The 14,536-nt window shown below is 43.6% G+C and overlaps 1 protein-coding gene across 2 annotated transcripts in view; it reads left to right on the top strand.

Moving 5' to 3' along the window:
- cntn2 (contactin 2) overlaps positions 1-14,536 on the top strand; it is a 234,604-nt gene that overhangs the window by 153,807 nt on the left and 66,261 nt on the right. For both annotated transcript variants that reach the window (XM_043716479.2, XM_087973467.1), the window contains exon 8: positions 8,594-8,775. In XM_043716479.2, the coding sequence (XP_043572414.2) occupies positions 8,594-8,775 (182 nt within the window). The remainder of the gene's footprint in view (positions 1-8,593; positions 8,776-14,536) is intronic.

Raw genomic sequence — 14,536 nt, 5'->3', positions numbered from 1 at the left:
AGCCCTGCATTTCCCATGGTTAACCCACCTAGCCTGCACATCCCTGGACACTATGGGCAATTTAGCATGGCCAATCCACCCTAACCTGTACATCTTGAGACTGTGGGAGAAAACCGGAAACCCCAGTGGAAATGTACATGGACACGGGGACAACATGCAAAGTCCACACAGACAGTCACCCGAGGGTGGAATCCAACCCAGGTCCCTGGTGCTGTAAGGCAGCAGTAAGTCACCGTGCCTTCCTGGAGCTATTTTTGGAGCAGCACTGATCCAGGTAAGTGCGAAATATTCCACCATGCTCCTGAATTTGCCTTGCAGATGGAGGACAGCTTTGGGGGGGTCAGCAGGCAGCTTGCAGAATTCTTAGCCTCTGACCTGCATTTGTAGTCACTGTGTTTGTATGGCTAACCCAGTTCAGTTTCTGGGTCAGAGGTAACCTCAGGATACAGACAAGGTGTATGAGAACTGCTCTAGGAATGTGGAATTGCAATAATAAAGATAGCAAGGTCAAGCCGGAATTAAGAGGAAGTCTGATTGAAAATTCAAAACCATGAGCGATCAGGACAGAATAGAGGTGGTAAAAATGTCCCTACCTGTGAAGGATTGAGAATAAGAGGGCAGAGATTTAAAGGTTTAAAGAAGCAAATGCGACATAAGGAAATACCATTGTCACACAGCAACTGGTTTGGATTTGGAATGTCTTGCTTGAGAGGCAGGCTCAGTTGAGGTATTTAACAGTGGGCCCTGTAATTATTTTGGACAAAACAATGAACAGGGTTACAGGGAGAAGGCAGGCAAATGGCAATTGGTGAGATACTTATTCAGAGAGCATATGCACGATGGGCCAAATAGTCTGCTGCTCAGTAACAATTCTCCAATACGGATAAAACAATTATAAAACATCAGTCAAATGGCTGAACACTATCGTGTTGGGGTAAAGTCTGTGTGTAATGTCAAAGCTTTCTTGATGAAATGGAGTTGAGCTATATACTTTGTTCTAGTGTAGTGGGTGTATTAATATTCATCTGGTTCCAGTCCTGCTTGCTTTGGGAACGATTGACATTCAACACAGTTACTGGAAGAATATTCTGTTCCTCGCTGATAAAAACAAGAAACCTTCTTCAAATCGCCCCTGTCTTTATTGTTCTACTTCTCCCAGTTTCAAATTTAATTTCATTCATTGAATGCCAGCCAGCTGTGAAATGGCATTAGATGTACTAAGAACATCATGCTGAAATCTAGATATAAGGTTCAGATACCTTGGGGGAATACTGTCGAACGTAGTAATTCCAGCATCTAATACAAGCCGTGGGTGAGCTTATATTAACTTTACAGGGTGTCTTAGCTGGAGTGCACTGTTGCCACGGTGATAGTTGTTTGATTTTTTTTAAGAAAAGCTATTGTAATAAATAAAGGCTGTTTGTTTATGGGCATTGGTATGTTTTGAGGAAACACATTGATAAATGTGTTTGTGTAAAATGTCCTGGCGTGTTACTTTTAATGTAATCGGCGTCCATTTAAAATAATCAAGTTAATGGGCAGGGTGACAATAGCATACAAACAACCCTTAATGGGACACATAAAACAATGCATCTCCAGACGCAATTAAGGTCCTGACAGAGTGTAACCATTGGGATCTCTGCTGATCATTTCATAAAGTATGTATGTAAAATTCCTTTGCTGCAGCAAAGGTTAAATAGTAGCTCAGTGGATAGTATGATTACCCCATCAGACACTGACAATTGTCCTCCAGAGATCGAAGTGGAAAACCTAAACCGACATTTTCCTTGCAGTACTGAGAGACTGCAGCCCAGTTGGAGGTGCTGTCCTTCTCAATAAAATCTCAGATAACATTAACAATCCCAAAGTGCTGTTTCGAGCAGAAGCAAGGGACATCTCGCTGGTGTTTCGGGCTGTGTTCGTGCCTCAATCAGTATCAATAAAGTAGAATATCTGGTCATTTGTTGTCTGTGGGAGATTGCTATGCAGTAACATTTCCTATATTAGAGCAGTTTGACAAGTTCTTGTTTAGCTGTAAAGCACTTTGGAACACCCTAAGATTATGAATTGAATTGAATTGAATTTATTGTCATGTGTATCGAGGCACAGTGAAAAGCTTTGTTTTGTGAGCGATGCAGACAGATCACAGAGTTAAATAGCGTAGATAAGTAAATAATAGGTAAACAGCGGCAAAAACAAAAGCACAGGTACAGGTGAACGCTAAGAGTTTTGAGTTAATTCAGTATTCTAACAACAGTGGGGTAGAAACTGTTTCAAAACCAGCTGGTGCATGTGTTCAGGCCTCTGTACCTTCTCCTCGATGGTAGAGGTTGTAGAAAAACATTACTAGGGTGGGATGGATCTTTGAGAATGCTGGCGGCCTTTCCTTGACAGCGGGCCTGGTAGATGGATTCTATAGAAGGGAGGTTGGCATTTGTGATTGTCTGGGCTGAATTCACCACTCTCTGTAAACATCTCAGATCTTGAATGGTACAGTTGCCATACCAGGTAGTGATACAACCAGACAGAATGTTCTCGTTGGCACACCTATAAAAGTTGGCAAGGGTATTCGCCGTCATGCCAAATTTTCTCAGCTGACTGGGGAAGAAAAGATATTGTTAGGCCTTTGTAACCAGTGCATCCACATGAAGAGTCCAAGAAAGCTTGTTGTTGATGACCACTCCCAGGAGCTTGACACTCTCCACTCTCTCTGTGCTGTTAATGTGTAGAGGGACATGAGTAACATTCCGCCAAAAGTCAATAATGAGTTCCTTGGTTTTGCTGGCATTGAGAGCAAGGTTGTTCTCAGTGCACCATTTTCCAGGTCTTCCACCTCCTGTCTGTAGTCAGTTTCATCACCATTTGTGATTTGACTGACTATGGTGGTGTTATCAGCGAACTTGTAAATGGCATTAGTCTGGTATTTGGTGATGCAGTCATGGGTATACAGTGAGTACAGCAGGGGGCTGAATACACACCCCTGGGCGGCTCCAGAGTTGAGTGTTAGTGAGGATGAAATATTGTCCCCAATCTTCACTGATTGTGGCCTTTGGGTCAGGAAACTGAGGATCCAGTTGCAGAGAGTAAGACTTAGTCCAAGATCAGTCTCTTTAGTAATCAGTCTCGAGGGGATAACAGTGTTGAAGGCTGAACTGTAGTCAATGAGTAGGATTCTTACGTAGCTGTTCTTGGTGTCAAGATGTTCTGGGAAGGAGTGAAGGAAGAGGCACAATAGAAATATTGTAAATCTGTGAGATGTGGTGACATAGTGATACTGTCACTGGACTAGTAATCCATAAACCCTGGTTAATGTTCTGGGCACATAGGTTCACATCCTTCCAATAACAGATGATGAAATTTGAATCAATAAAAAGCTAGCCTTATGGTGACCATGTGACAATTGTTGGAACCCATCTGGGTCACTATTGCCCCTTCAGGGAAGGCAATCTGCCATCCTTCCCTGGTCTGGCCTACTTGTGACTCCAGACCCACAGCAATATGTTGACTCTGAAATGCAATTAGGAATGGGATAATAAATGCTGACCCAGCCAGTGACACCCATGTTCTACAAGCAAACTTTTAAAACAGTCTTTCATTTTTGGGCTGGATTCCACAATTTGATTAGGCTGGCATGGAGGAGATGAAAGGTCAGTGAGGCAATCTATAAAGAGGTCTTTCTAATGACATAGAACACAGGGGAACATTTCCTTACTTAACTCCTCCAGAAACCTCCAGCAGATGCGTGGATGTAAATGTTTAAATTTATCACTTTGATCCCATCAACATAGTCCCAATTTGTGACAGGTGCAGTCTGATCACCCCAAAGTAGAGGAAGCTGTTCTACTCTCTCATTAGAAAGAAAGACAACTGAGGGTGGTTTAACCTGAGGGTCACTCCACCTCAGGTGAGGGGAGAGGTTGAGAAGGAGAGTCCTTCATGGTAACCTCAGCTGGTATAAGAATTGAACCCACGCCCTGTAACACAACATAGCCATCCAGTCAAGTGAGCTAACTAACAACCTGCATGAAGCAAGTCTGACCTGCAAGTTGTGTTGGTTTTGAAGATTGAAATATGATTACAGTGAATGCCAAGGATATAGCAACCCCTGGTCTGTAACTGGGGAATGAGGAGAGTTTCTCTGGGTCTTTGCTCCATTTTGAAACTTCTGTCCCTGCAGCCCCAGGTGCAAAGGAATAATGTTTGAACATTCCCATCATGCTTTCTGCATTCCTACCTCCTCATGTCTGGATCTTTCTCTCCCTTACTGTTTATCTCCCCCACCACCACAATCAACTGAACCAAGGGACTCTCAAAATAATCCTGTTTTTCCTCGTTATGCTTGACTCCCACAACCTTCTCTCCCCTACTCAATCAATGTCACTCATCTTATTGGGAGCGGGAATTCCAGAATTACGGTGGGGCCTGCTCAAGGAGGCCTGGCCTCCCCATTGCAAATTCTCCAAGACTGTCCTGGAGACTCTTGACATTTGAGATTAATCTCCAGGACACACCATGAACAATGACCATAAAGACATCATTGGAATATTTAAAGAACGTTTCCATATTTTTTGTTTCTGGTTGTCAGTTGGAAACATGCTAAAGAAGAAAGTTCCAATTTGTTTTTAGTTAATAGGATATGGGCCTCATTGACAAGACCAGCATTTATTGCCCATGCATAATTGCCCAGAACATAGAACATAGAACATAAGAAGTTAAGAGTTAACCCATTATTGTGTGTCTGGAGTTACATGTACAGTCAGTTCTTCAATAACGTGATTATTGCAATCTTGTGCAACTCCGCATTATAGAAAAATCGCGCGTTAGAAACAGCATTTAAAGTGTTGGCGATGTAACCATGTTACACCTACACACATTCCAAAAGTTTGCGCTTAACAGTTGGCATCCCCAATTTGTCAATCACATTACAGTGAATTCGCATTGACAAAACATGCATTATAGAAGAACAACCTATAGACCAGACCAGAGCTGAAAATGTGTTGCTGGAAAAGCGCAGCAGGTCAGGCAGCATCCAGGGAACAGGAGAATCGACGTTTCGGGCATAAGCCCTTCTTCAGGAATCCTGAAGAAGGGCTTATGCCTGAAACGTCGATTCTCCTATTCCCTGGATGCTGCCTGACCTGCTGCGCTTTTCCAGCAACACATTTTCAGCTCTGATCTCCAGCATCTGCAGACCTGACTTTCTCCTATAGACCAGACCAGTTAATTATGGCAGATTTCCTTCCCTAAAGGATGTCAGTGAACCAGATGGGCTTTTGCAACAAGCGACATGGTCACCATTAGGCTAGTTTTTTGTCCCAAGATTTAAGAATTCAAATCTTAACCATCTGCCATTGGGGGATTCAAACCCACCTCACTTTCTGGATTATTAGTCAAGTGACACGACCACTACTTCACCAGCTTGCTCGAAATCAAGTCATGAAGAGTCTTTTCACTTTTTAATTGGTTGTGAATGATGAAATAATCAGACCATTGATATATGGGACAACCAATGACGAGAGTGCAGGCCAGGGCATCAATTCATGAAACCTCAAGGAATCAAGATTTATGGAATTAGGGCATAGAATTGGAGTTGATGTAAAACATCAAATCTGATCTTGTTTGCTGGGAAAGCAGACCAAAGGACTGAATGCTCCCATTTCTTAGGATCTTCCCTTATTACATTGAGCAGAGTTGGCAATCTAATCTGTGTTTTGATGTATGAAGAAAGACTAAATCAGTTGGGACAATACTCACTTGAGTTTAGAAGAATTAGGGAGAATCTCTTAGAAACCTTTAAAATTCTGACAGGACTACGCAGGGTAAACACAGGACGGATGGTTTCAATGACAAGGGAATCCTGCACCAGGGATCACAGTCTAGGGATAGACCATACGGGCTGAGATAAGGAGAAATTTCTTCACCCAGAGAGTGGAATTCTCTGCCACAGGGCATAGTTGAGGCCAAAACATTGAATGCTTTCAAGATAGAATTAGATATAATTCTGAAGACGCAAAGGATCAAAGGAGAGAGGGAGAAAAAAGACAAAGGACACAGAGTTGCATGATCAGCCATGATCATATTGAATGGTAGAACAATGATATTGAAGGGCCGAATGGCCTACTCCTGCTCCTATTTTCTATGTTTCTGCCACACTCCTACCAGAGTCAGAGCAGGACTCTAGCCCTGGGGCAATTCATATCCACTTTGTCTGTAAAAATAATTAGTTTTGATTTTGAAGGTTAGGTGGTGCAGTTCATTGATCAAAGAGATAACAAAATGACTTTACCATCACATTACATCCATTCGCTTGTGAGGCGTATGTAGCTGGAGAGTTTCCCCAGCCCAAAAGTATTCCACTCTCCTACTGCACCCAGGGTTGCATGGGATTTCCACCAGAAACTGACCTAAGGACAGGGGCAGAGAGGGTAGCAATAGGGAGAGGCATTCCCACCCTCCATACCACCACTCCCCCCCAGCCTAAGCACCGATACCTCCAAAATCTGGAATATGTTAGAGAGAGGCGCAGAATGGCTAACACATTTCAAGTATCAGTGAAGATACCAGTACCTGAGTACCAGTCTCAGCAAGTGTGGGAGCCTGCCCAGATTGAACCCACCCACCCCGATTTGGAGTGACACACATCATTGGATTTTGACTTCTAACCAAAGGAACTTGATTGGATCACTATGAATAGGTGCCTGGAAGTTGCCTTCAGAAAGGGTCCAGCATATTACCCATGTCTGGTGAGTGCCATGATGACATTCTTGTCTCCATCTGTCATTTGAACTACAACCAACAACATTACCAGGTATCTCTGTGATGTACTGTACAGTGCTTCTCAGACAGCTGCTCTCACTGCATCCTGAGATCCACACTGAGTGCCACGCATTGCCATATATAGGTACACACTCTCGATCTCTCCATCTGCACTGCCTCATATTGGCTCAGAGATGCCCTGCACCCAGGGCACCTCCAGCTCATTCAATGTTCCAGCAAGAAACCTTTTCTTTTCCTTCAGGCATTCAGGAACATAAATGCAACAACTGTAGAGATACTCACGCCCCTCTGGAACTCCATCCCCTTCCCTCTGAGTCTATCCTCTCTCGTAACCCCACCTCCTGTCATGGATTTACTATCCATTCTGATCTTCCACTCTTGATGCTGAACGTTATGCACTCAACAAAAGGTTCAGTTTTACCCCTTTGTGTCCCTACCTTAATGAATTTCTGGCATGACATGACGTTGAATTTTTCTTCCATCACCTCCAAATCTGTGCCCATTTCTTGAACAAAGAGTCCTCTCCCCATCCCACAGATGCCTTCATCTGCCTCCAACACTCTCTTTCCATCTGGACCCCTCCTTCCGGCCTTTCACCTGTACGCGATCTGTTCTTTGAGAAATATTAACATAACATTGGTTGTCGTAATTTCTCTGCCCCTCCCCCTTGCCCATTCAAACTTATCTCCCTCTGAACTGACTGCACTCTGAACTGCAGATCCAACCCTGGCTCTGTCATCAAGCCTGCGATAAGGATGGTGCTGTTGTTGCCTGAAGGATTGACCTCTACAACACAAAGGTCAAGCTACTGGCTCTCAGACACCTCCTCCCACCTCCCCTCTCAGACCGTGAACCCCATGAGGGTCACTGGACCCCAAACATTAACTCTGCTCTCTCTCCACAGATGATGCCAGACCTGCTGTGTTTCCCCAGCAATTTCTGCTTTTGTTTCACCATCCGGTTGCTTATTTATTTGCCGCTGGTGGGATATTGCTGTGCACAGGTGGGCTGATGTGTTGCCGGCATCACAACGTTGATGACACTTGCGGCTGATTGTGGACACCTGCCTTTGACATCGTTTAACAAGGTCAAAGGTGAAGTCCATCACCACACATACACATACTGCGCAGCTGTTGATTCCGTGACTGCAGTGACCAAGGGTTTTTTTTTCCCCGAAGCTCACGACAAACAAGTTTGCGTAAAAAGAAAGAAAACAAATCCTGGTAATTAGAATCCAATACGAGACCTTGGAAATACATGGAGCAGGCTGAGGGCAAGGCTGAGAAGTGTTGCATTGTCAGGGATGTCATCTTTCAGAATGAGGCATTAAACCAAGGCTCCATCTCCCCTCTCAGCTGCTTATAAAAGGTCCCATGGCACAATTCTGAAAAGGAATGGAAAGTTCTCCCTGGTGCCCTGATTATAAAAGTATCCTCCATTCACCACCAGCGCTGATAATGTGTTGCTGGAAAAGCGCAGCAGGTCAGGCAGCATCCAAGGAGCAGGAGAATCGACGTTTCGAGCATGAGCTCCTGCTCCTTGGATGCTGCCTGACCTGCTGCGCTTTTCCAGCAACACATTATCAGCTCTGATCTACAGCACCTGCAGTCCTCACTTTCCCCTTCATTCACTACCACTCAAGCAGTTGTTCGGTCACTCAGCACATTGTTGGTTGCAGAACTGCTGATAAATTGGTTTCCTTAACAATAACTACTTAATTGATAAAAGTGCTTTGGAACCTTGTCCTGAGGTGGTGGTGCTATATAAGTCAAAGTCCTTCTTTCCTTGAATAATCCCAGCATTTTATATCTTCCAGTCCTGTGCCCACCATCAAATGGAGGAAGCTTGATGGGTCCCTGCCTTCCAAGATCTTGGAATCCATCAACAAGCCCATCCTACATATTCCCGATGTACAGTTTGAAGATGAAGGCGTGTATGAGTGTGAGGCAGAAAATTCAAGAGGAAAAGACTCAACTCAGGGCCGGATCATCATTCACGGTGAGAAGAGAAATCCAGAGTCTCACGTTGCGTTATACAAGAGAATCTCATTTAAGGCACAATTTTAACCCTGTGCTAGTGGAGGGATTTTGAGTGTCCGGGAGACATTCCCATCAGAACATTATCCTACAGTGTCAGAAATGCAACACACTTCAGGATAAAGGTGAATATTTAGAATAAGACATTTTTACTGTGGGCAAGAGTATAATGGGTTGTAGAAACAAAGGGAGATTTAGAGTTGACCGTCATGCTTGCATTGGATGATAGAACAGGCTGAAGGGGCTGAATGTCCTCTTTCTAAGACTAAGCTGTTGTTTTGTGGACTGGTTACAAATATACAATCACACAGCAGCAGAATAAGGCCCCTTATTCAAAACGGTCATGACCAATTTTATTCTGGCCTGAACTCTTCATTCTTGTTGACCTCTGATAACTTTTGTCTCCCTGTATGAAAGTCAGCAAATTGGCAATCTCTTCTTGCCCCATGAATATCAAATCAACCACAGAGGGCCCAACTTTAACTCCCATGCAAAAGCATTGTTTGGTATGGGCTATTAATCATGCAGAGTTATAGTGGGAAGGCTTGGCCAATTTTAAAAGTATATCTTTTGGCTGAATCTTCCCCCTGCCAAATTGATCATTGTTTTGACACATTTTCTCAGTAAAGCGGCTGTTTTCTTTAACCAAGTGTTGTCCATTGCCCTCCTGGATTAACACCAATGAACATGAACGACCTGAACTGAAGGAAATTTATATTTGCCAGGAATTGGTGTTGGAGAGACTGTTAGGTCTGAAGGTTGATAAGTCCCCAGGGCCTGATGGTCTACATCCCAGGGTACTGAAGGAGGTGGCTCGAGAAATCGTGGATGCGTTGGTGATTATTTTCCAGAGTTCGATAGATTCGGGATCAGTTCCTGCGGATTGGAGGGTGGCTAATGTTGTACCACTTTTTAAGAAAGGTGGGAGAGAGAAAGCAGGAAATTATAGACCAGTTAGTCTGACCTCAGTGGTGGGAAAGATGCTGGAGTCTATTATAAAGGATGAAATTATGACACATCTGGATAGTAGTAACAGGATAGGTCAGAGTCAGCATGGATTTATGAAGGGGAAATCATGCTTGACTAATCTTCTGGAATTTTTTGAGGATGTAACTCTGAAGATGGACGAGGGAGATCCAGTAGATGTAGTGTACCTGGACTTTCAGAAAGCTTTTGATAAAGTCCCACATAGGAGGTTAGTGAGCAGAATTAGGGCTGAAACTTTATTGCTGGAACAGCACAGCAGGTCAGGCAGCATCCAGGGAACAGGAGATTCGACATTTCGGGCACAGGCCCTGAAGAAGGCGCATGACATTGGGGGCAAAGTACTAACTTGGATTGAAAGTTGGTTGGCTGATAGGAAACAAAGAGTAGTGATAAACGGCTCCATTTCGGAATGGCAGACAGTGACCAGTGGGGTTCTGCAGGGATCAGTGCTGGGACCACAGCTTTTTACAATATATGTTAATGATATAGAAGATGGTATTAGCAATAACATTAGTAAATTTGCTGATGATACTAAGCTGGGTGGCAGGGTGAAATGTGATGAGGATGTTAGGAGATTACAGGGTGACCTGGACAAGTTAGGTGAGTGGGCAGATGCATGGCAGATGCAGTTTAATGTGGATAAATGTATGGTTATCCACTTTGGTGGCAAGAACAGGAAGGCAGATTACTACCTAAATGGAATCAATTTAGGTAAAGGGGCAGTACAGAGAGATCTGGGTGTTCTTGTACACCAATCAATGAAGGTAAGCATGCAGGTACAGCAGGTAGTGAAGAAGGCTAATAGCATGCTGGCCTTCATAACAAGAGGGATTGAGTATAGAAGCAAAGAGGTTCTTCTGCAGCTGTACAGGGCCCTGGTGAGACCACACCTGGAGTACTGTGTGCAGTTCTGGTCTCCAAATTTGAGGAAAGACATTCTGGCTATTGAGGGAGTGCAGCGTAGGTTCATGAGGTCAATCCTGGAATGGCGGGATTACCTTACACTGAAAGACTGGAGTGACTGGACTTGTATACCCTTGAGTTTAGAAGACTGAGAGGGGATCTGATTGAGACATATAAGATTATTAAAGGATTGGACACTCTGGCAGCAGGAAACATGTTTCCGCTGATGGGTGAATGCCGAACCAGAGGACACAGCTTAAAAATACGGGGTAGACCACTTAGGACAGAGATGAGGAGAAACCTCCTCACCCAGAGAGTGGTGGCTGTGTGGAATGCTCTGCCCCAGAGGGCAGTGGAGGCCCAGTCTCTGAATTCATTTAAGAAAGAGTTGGATAGAGCTCTCAAGGATTGTGGAATCAAGGGTTATGGAGATAAGGCAGGAACAGGATACTGATTAAGGATGATCAGCCATGATCATATTGAATGGTGGTGCAGGCTCGAAGGGCAGAACGGCCTATTCCTATTGTCTATCTATCTATCTATTGTCTATCCTGACACTGCAATCAATTTCTTTATTTACCACTCAGTCAGTTTAACACTGTAGCATCAAGTTGCATCAGGTTACAAACAAAGCTCCCGCAGACTCACTGCTGAGACTTAGGTATGGCCCATACTGGAGAGGTGGCCGGGCTCAGCTGGGTCTGTCCTCCCTCTCTGAGTTCACACTCCTGTTTCTGTGATGGTTGTTCCTGGGTTACACTCCCAATGTCTTCACAGCACTATTTTTGTGTTTTTTCTTGAAAGCTCCAGGAAGTTCAATTCCTGCCCAGGACTTTTGTGACTCTCACATCATCCACTCAAGGGTCAGATAGACAAGACATTGTTTCACTGCTCCCCGTCTTCTGTCTTTAATTCAGTAACTTTGATAAGCACGAAGATGGAGAAGCTATAGAGCAGCCATTATCAACAGATTCCTATTTCATCAGCAGTGTCTAGCTCTACCTTACACAGGAAGCTACAGTCTCTATGAAGTTGACCACTTTTCCCATCATCCCTAGCTGTTAACCATTCTGGCACAGTGTCGGAATTAAGATGCAGCCAAACAGCTACACAAACTTGGCATGTTTTATTTGAGCTGGTGCTGCACTGCTAACATGTTCAGTTAACATGTCTCTGTGTTAAAATAACAACTGGGTTAAGATGGTGCACAGGGGAATGTTAAGCCAAAAGTTGGGAAAGATTAGCTTCTGAAGTCCTAAGTGAGTGTAGCCATGGGGACCCTTTTTGACAATTAAACCGTTGCTAACTTTAATATTATTTCTGTGGGCCTCATATTTAAAGATTACTTCCTACCAGTGACAATGAGAAAATATTGAGCTCAACGATGTTTATTGGGAAGGTGGAATTACAGCAAAATATAATCAGACCAGAGGTTAGTCCCAGTTGGCATTCATTCATGCTCTTAGCTGAAAAGAAATGTATTGCTGAAGATTTTTTTGGGCTCATCAGAACAAATGTAAGAATGCCAAATCACAACAATTAATCCTACAAGAGAAAAACATGCTAATTGGCTAGGAAATCAACTCTGGCAGAAATGTTACCATGGAACCAACAACAGCAAACTATAGGTCCCCTGAACCTCTGAGTAATTCAATGAAGCTCCAAGGTTTAAACATATTCATTCTGAAGAAGGATCACTGAACCCAAAATATTAACTCTACTTTTTCTCCACAGATGCTGCTAGATCTGCTGAGTTTTTCCAAAAAATTTCAGTTTTTGTTTCTGCTTTCTCGCATTTCTTTTTAAATGGTTTGTCCTGTTTGCCGAGAAGCAGGTTCCTACTCATGGATGTACATCGTTTAACAAGTTATTTAGTTCTCTTTTATGTATATTAAGGTAACTCCACTGTTGCCCTGAGTAGACCATTCAGTTCATCAAATTTACTTCCAGTTCATTCAATATGATCATGTTGATTAAAGTCTTCAATGCCTTTTACCCACCTCGTCCCTTGAGGTATGTTTGGCTGTGAGCAGGCAGTAAATAGAGGTCACTCACCTGTCGCAAGAGATCAAGGTGGAACTCAAAAGGAGTCCATTGCTGTATAGTGCTTAGCTAAGATCTGACAGCCTGGGACTTCCTGGCTACAAATGGTTTATGTTTCAAGTAAAACAAAAAAAGGATCTGGATTGGACAGGCTGTAGTGGCACATGTGCCAGTGCTGTCATTTTCTGGCACCTCAACCAGAAAAGAACCACATTCAGCTTCAGTACCCTGTGTACTGTCAGGACCAGCTCTTCTACATGGTCTGAATTATCGATCCCAAAGTTGGCAGCTCTCTGCTTCTGAGGCCTGAAATAAAGCAGGAAATCAATAACGTTGCTGAATTCTGTCAGTCCATATAGTTAACTCCACAATATTGATCACCTCTTAGACATCCAGACAGCCAATCACTTTAACTTAAACTGATCACTGATGCCAATCCACTTTGAGCACTTTTCTCCCTTTTGGCAGTTTCCATCCCAGCTCACTCCCTGTAACTCCTTCCTTCTGTATCTTCCAGTGTACAGTTGTACCATCTCTCTGTTAATCTCCAATCAGTTACCTATGCAATAATGAGGGGGAGATAGTGGTGTTCAGGCAATCACACTGAATTAGTAATCCAGAGGTCAAAGGTTACTGCCTTTGGGACATGCCAGCAGGTAGACACTAAGTATCTGAAATACAAAGTTAGTCTCATTATATGGTGATTATGATGGTGATTGTTGTAAAAATAAAATCTGGCTCACTCATACCCTCAAAAGAAGGAGATATCTCATCCTCACCTGGCCTGTCCTTTCTGTAACTCCAGAAGCACAGCAATGTGGCTGACTCTGAGCTGACCTCTGAAATGGCTCAAACCTGCTCCACCATTGCATAAACACGCATAAGGCCAGATAATGTAGGAGCAGAAGTAGGCCATTCTGCCCATCAAGTGTGCCCTGTCTGGCTGACCTGTTAAGTCTTAACTCCACTTCTCCCCATAACCCTTGATTGTTATACCCCATAAAAAACCCTCCCTCAGCCTTGAATATATCTGATGACCCAGCTTCTGTGGTAAAGACTCCACTGGTTCACAATTCTCAGAGAGAAGAAATTCCTCCTCACCTCTGTCTTAAATGTGTGACCTTTTACTCTGAGATGATGCCTTCTGGTCCTAGACTCTCGAATCTGCATCTACATGAACTCCATCTACATAGTCTCCATCTACATGGACTCCATCTATATTGAGGTAAAAACAATGACTGCAGATGATGGAAACCAGATTCTGGATTAGTGGTGCTGGAAGAGCACAGCAGTTCAGGCAGCATCCAAGGAGCTTCAAAATCGACGATTCTGGCTAAAGCCCTTCATCATCTATATTGACTCCATCGACATGGACTCCATCTACACCTCTCAGAAAGGCAGCCAACATCATCAAAGACCCCTCCCACCCCAGTTACAATCTCTTCCCTCAGGTAGAAGATAAACACACATACCAAAATGTTCAAGAACAGCTTCTTGCTCGCTGTTATTAGACTGCTGAATGAACCTCTCAAACTTCAAACCTAATGTTGTTCTTACTGTTTGTGCACCTTCTTTGTAGCCATAACTTTGTATCCCTTGCTCTGTTTAATCACCCAATGATCTTTGTATGGTATGAGCTGCCTGTACTGGGCGCAAAACAAAACTTTTCACTGTATCTTCTACATGCGACAATAATAAATCAAATCAAAGACAACCTCTCTGCACCTAACCTGTCAAGCCCCTAAGAATCTGATATGTTTCAATAAGGTTGTGGGTGGCTGAGTGATTGG

Source organism: Chiloscyllium plagiosum, unplaced genomic scaffold, assembly GCF_037043375.1.
Source record: "Chiloscyllium plagiosum isolate Xiang-an unplaced genomic scaffold, Cpla_swu_hap1 HiC_scaffold_26, whole genome shotgun sequence".
Taxonomy (NCBI): domain Eukaryota; kingdom Metazoa; phylum Chordata; class Chondrichthyes; order Orectolobiformes; family Hemiscylliidae; genus Chiloscyllium; species Chiloscyllium plagiosum.
The sequence above is the reverse complement of the archived record's forward strand: the minus strand, read 5'-3'. Positions and strand labels throughout refer to the sequence as shown.